General features: G+C 36.4%; 1 protein-coding gene across 1 annotated transcript in view; it reads left to right on the top strand.

Annotated features, from left to right (window-relative positions):
- The first annotated feature begins 977 nt into the window (after positions 1 to 977).
- ADGRG4 (adhesion G protein-coupled receptor G4) overlaps positions 978 to 5,533 on the top strand; it is a 106,836-nt gene continuing 102,280 nt past the window's right edge. The window contains 1 exon segment of the mRNA XM_006774702.1: positions 978 to 1,047. Within this exon segment, the coding sequence (XP_006774765.1) occupies positions 978 to 1,047 (70 nt within the window).

The raw sequence follows: 5,533 nt of genomic DNA, 5'->3' as shown, positions 1-5,533 counted from the left end.
CAATATGATGTATTATCCTATAGGAAAAGAAGTGTTTAAATCAGTAGTAAATCATTCAGAAGTGTATTTTATTTAAAATTAGAAAATGTCCATCAACACCTTACTGCCAAACTTCTGTAATATGTTTCTGTAGGATTTGGAGTTTTAACACTGTTTGGGTTGGAGAAAGGGGTTTTCAGTGTGTTTCCCAAATAATCAGCTTTCCTTAGAATTATTTAAGGAGAGAAGCTGGGTGAATGCAATGAGATGAAATGATTTCATGAGTTACTTTTACCAGTAAGTTCTTCTTGTACAATGCTTCCTTCAAAAAATTTAGGCTTGTTAAAACCGTTAAAACCAGAGTTGTTTTGTTAAAGTTGTGTACATAAAGGTTGAATAAAATCACACTTTGTAATTAAGTATGTATTTATTTATTTATTTTTTTTAAATATATTTTATTGATTTTTTACAGAGAGGAAGGGAGAGAGATAGAGAGTTAGAAACATCGATGAGAGAGAAACATCGATCAGCTGCCTCCTGCACATCCCCCACCGGGAAGTGCCCGCAACCCAGGTACATGCCCTTGACCGGAATCGAACCTGGGACCCTTTAGTCCGCAGGCCTACGCTCTATCCACTGAGCCAAACCGGTTTCGGCTGTAATTATGTATTTAATGTCTGATTTCCCATTGAGGGCAGGTATCTCTGTTTTGTTTTTTCCAGCATTGTATTCCCAGTGTGTAACACAGTGTCTTCCACATAGTAGGCACTCAATAAAATTTGTTGAATGGCTATGCAAATAAATCTATCTGTGAGGTTTCAGCCAAGCTGCATAACTCAGGCAAGTAAGTGTCTATATTGTGGCTGGCTGACATGATTTTAAGCAATCAGAACAATCCTTGCATGAAATGGGAAGAAGGTGGTCACATACACCTAGAAATTGTTTGTTCTGAATCTGAGCTAGGCATATTTCTGACTTTTTTAAAACAGGTTTAGACAATGAAAGGACATATCATGTATCCGAGGCTTTATGAATTGATTCTCATGTCCAGTTTTATCTTTCTCACAGGTAAGAAAATATATTCTTATTATCTCTTTCAATGTCTCATGTACAGCAGGTTACAGAAACGCCCATTAGAAAAATTGCTGGGCTGCCTCTCAACAACTTCCTTTTGGTCAATAGGGCTGTAGGACAAGTTGGAATTTCAATAAAGGAATCCATTCACTCGGGATTGTGCATAGGCTCAAGTGGACAACTTGGACTACTATTTTTTTTTAAAGTTTACTTTTTTGTTGACAGTATAACAGATGTCTCCCACTTTCTCCACCTTTTTGACACCCCTCCACTTTTTTATTTCTTGATGTAACTCTGAAATGCCATTGGGTGGTTAATGCACACCTAACCAAAGCTTTGCGTTTTCTCTTGGGCTCTTTTCTCTTATGCATAATGTTTTATTTAAATCTAACTGTAGCATTATGAAACCATCTTTCTATTTAATATATTTTTATTGATTTCAGAGAGGAGGGGAGATAGATAGATAGATGGAAACATCAACAATGAGAGGAAATCATTGATTGGCTGCTTCCTGCACGCCCCACACTGGGGATCAAACCCACAACCTGGGCATGTGCCCTGACTGGGAATTGAACCTTGATCTCCTGGATGACACCATCTTTTTGTCTCCATTATACATATATGGCAGCAACCATAGACTATAGATGAGGAAAATAAGGTGTTCCAAAAACTGGTCTCCGATTCACATATAGGCATGTGTTCTGGGGAGGCCCAGACCTTGCCGTGATTCTGTGACAGGAATGAAATAGGTTCTGTCTTTGTTTCTATTATGCAGCAAGTAGATGATTAAGACCTTTCAACTGAAGGTAATTTGGAGACTTAAGAAAAAGTTTGTCTTGGAAAACTGCATTGTTATCCACATTAACTTCAGTTGATACCATTCTTTTTTTTTTTTTTTTTTAAGAATGAGCAATCTTTTCTTTTTTAAAATCCTCACACGAGGATATGTTTTTATTAATTTTTCAGAGAGAAAGGGGAAGAGAAAGAGAGAGAAACATCAATGTGAGAGAGAAACATGGACTTGTTGACTCCCATATGTACCTTGACCGGGGATTCAACCTGCAATTTTTTGGTGTACAGGACGATGTTCCAACTGAGTAAGCCACCCAGCCAGGGCCAGTTAATACCATTCTTATTTATCATATCAGCCTTTAGCTAAAAGGTCATACATGCCAGTGAGTGACAATTCCTGATAAAATATACCTGGGGTTTAATTTGAACAGCCCACAGATTTAAGAACTAATTACTCTTCTGGAAAAATAGCAAATTATCACCATCAATAGCAAACACTGACTGGCTTCCTGCTGTGTGCAGAACCTGATAGGAAACTATGTTTCTTATATTAAATCTTGAAATGGGACCTATGAGGCATAGTGGCAACTCATACCTGGACTTGACTGCCTACTAACATGTTGATTTATCTGTTCCCTGCCTGTTTCTTCAAAGGCAAGAAAATATGTTTTCTCTATTCCATTAAAAATAATTATTAATATTTTAATTACAGTTTTGTACATTAGTTTCAGGTGCACAACCCAGTGATTAAACATTTATATAACTTATGAAGTGATTACCCCAATTAATTTGGACACATCTGACATCACACATAGTCATTACAATATTATTAATTATATTCCCGATGCTATACTTTATATCCCATGACCATTCTGTAATTACCAATTTATACTTCTTAACTCCTTCACCTTATTCCCCTAACCCCCTACCATGTGGCAAAATGTTCACTGTATCTATGAGTCTGTTTCTTGTCTGCTTGTTCATTTATTATATATATTTTTAGATTATACATATAAGTGAAATAATATGGCATTTGTCTTTCCCTGTCTGACTTATTTTCACTCAACACAATACCCTCTAGGTCCATGTACTTACAGATGGCAATATTACATTATTTTTTTATGGTCAAGTCATATTTAATTGCATATATGTACCACTTCTTCTCTATCCATTCATCTATTCATCGACACTTTCATTGCTTCCATATCTTGGCTATTGTAAATAATGCTGCAATGAACATATGGAACCATATAGTTTTTTGATTTTATGTTTTGGGTTTCTTCAGATAAATACCCAGAAGTGGAATTGTTGGGTCCTTCAATATTTCTTGTTATAGCCTTTGTTGTTTTTTTAAAAAATATATTTTATTGATTTTTTTACAGAGAGGAAGGGAGAGGGATAGAGAGTTAGAAACATCGATGAGAGAGAAACATCGATCAGCTGCCTCCTACACACCTCCCACTGGGGATGCGCCTGCAACCAAGGTACATACCCTTGACTGGAATCCAACCTGGGACCTTCCAGTCCATAGGCCGATGCTCTATCCACTGAACCAAACCAGTTAGGGCTATAGCCTTTGTTTTAAAGTCTATTTTGTTTAGTATACGTATTGCTATCCCAGCTTTATTTTTAAAATGTAGCTTTCAAAAATGTTTAGATAAATTATTTAAAGTTTTTAAAATTATAATTTACATTCAATATTATTTGTATTGGTTTCAGACCAATATCTCTTATGAATATAGGTCTAAAAATTCATGTGATATTTATCTTTCTGACTGGCTTATTTCGCTTAGCATAAGGCTCTCCAGGTCCATCCATGCTGTTGCAAATGGTAAGAATTCCTTCTTTTTTACCACAGCTTAGTATTCCATTGTGTAGATGTACTACAGTTTTTTAACCCACTCATCTACTGATGGGCACTTAGGCTGTTTCCAGATAGGTCTAAAAATTCTTGACAAAATATTGGCAGACCGAATCTAGCAGTATATTAAGGGGATTATATATCCTGATCAAGTGGAATTTATTCCAGGAATGAAAGGGTGGTTGAACATATAAAAAATGATCAATGTGATGCAGAAAAAGCAGCACCCTGTCATGATAAAAACACTTAATTCACTAGAAATGGAAGGGAACTTAGACAACCTGATAAAGGGCATCTACAAAAAACTCACAGTTAACATCATACTTAATGGTGAAAAGCTGAAAACTTCCTTTGAAGATTAGGAACAAGATCAGAATGCCAATTCTCACAACTTCTATTTAACATTACATGGAAGTTATAGCCAGAGCAATTGGGCAAGAAAAAGAAATTAAAGGCATCCAAACTGGAACACCCCCCACCAATTATTCATAGATGATATGATATGACCTTACATATACACCATCCTAAAGTATCTGTAAATAAGATATTTAAGTTAATTAACAAATTCATCAAAGTTGCAGGATACAAGATCAACACACAAACATTAATGATATTTCTATGTATATCATTAATTCATTTCTAGCAATGAGCAATCTGAAATGAAGTTAAGAAAATTTTTTTTGTTTATAATAGCATCTAAAAGAATAAAATACGTAGGAGTAAATTAACCAAGTGGGTGAAAGACTTCTACATTAAAATGATAAACATTGCTTATAGAAAGTACAGAAGGTCTAAATAAATAGAAAAGATTTCATGTTTATAATATAAAACCTTGGACATCTCTCCATAACTATATAGATCTACCTTGTTTTTTAAATAGTCCATTGTATAGAGGTAATAATTGCTTAACTAGCCACTTATTGATAGACATACATCATTGGATCTTTGTATAGATGTACACTTGTTTAGAATAAATTGATAGAGATGGATTAGTGGATCAAAAGCATACACACAATTATACACAATTAAAATGTTCACGGATATTAAATTTCCCTTCAAAAAGAGAGAGAGGCTATACTAATTGGTACTCCCGCCAACATGTATTAAAGTGACTTGTTTCCCCACAGGCCCATCAAAACTTGGTATTCTGTCTAAAATGTTGTCATTTTAAAAGGCAAAAAAGGCTATCTTGTTGTTTTAACTTGTATTTTGAAAATAGTGAGGGGCCATGCTTTTATATTTCCTATCTAGTAAGTTGCTTATTCATGTCTTTTGACAACTGGTTTTATATTAATAAATCCCAGAGAGGAGAGGCCCTTTTAGACCATATAAGATTATGGAGAGAAACCAAGATGGTGGCATAGGTAAACACCTGAAATTGCTGACTCGCACAACCACTTCAAAAATACAACTAAAAGACAAAACAGACATCATCCAGAACCACAGGAAGGCTGGCTGAGTGGAAATTCTACAACTAGAAGGAAAGAGAAAAGCACACTGAGACTCAGAGGAGGTGCGGAAGTAAAGTGCAGAGGTATGGAGGCTTGAGTGGGAGCGGAAAGGGGCTGGCAACAGAGGATGCCGGTGTCTTTTGCAATTGGGAGGGATGCACAAGCTCCCTACAGCCCTGACTCCAGTTCCGGGTGAGTCTCTGTGTTCCCAGACTCATATGGGGAGAAACTAGACTGTCTGGCAGCAGGCAGAACTCGAGGGTGGCTTTCTCTCAGAGGTGCTTGCAGCGATTACCAGGACCCTGAGACCCAGGACCTCTTAGGGCAGGACTGAGGATCAGCCATAGCTGTTTGCTCTGCCCTGTTGATTCACTGA

Source organism: Myotis davidii, unplaced genomic scaffold (genome assembly GCF_000327345.1).
Source record: "Myotis davidii unplaced genomic scaffold, ASM32734v1 scaffold1208, whole genome shotgun sequence".
Taxonomy (NCBI): domain Eukaryota; kingdom Metazoa; phylum Chordata; class Mammalia; order Chiroptera; family Vespertilionidae; genus Myotis; species Myotis davidii.
The sequence above is the reverse complement of the archived record's forward strand: the minus strand, read 5'-3'. Positions and strand labels throughout refer to the sequence as shown.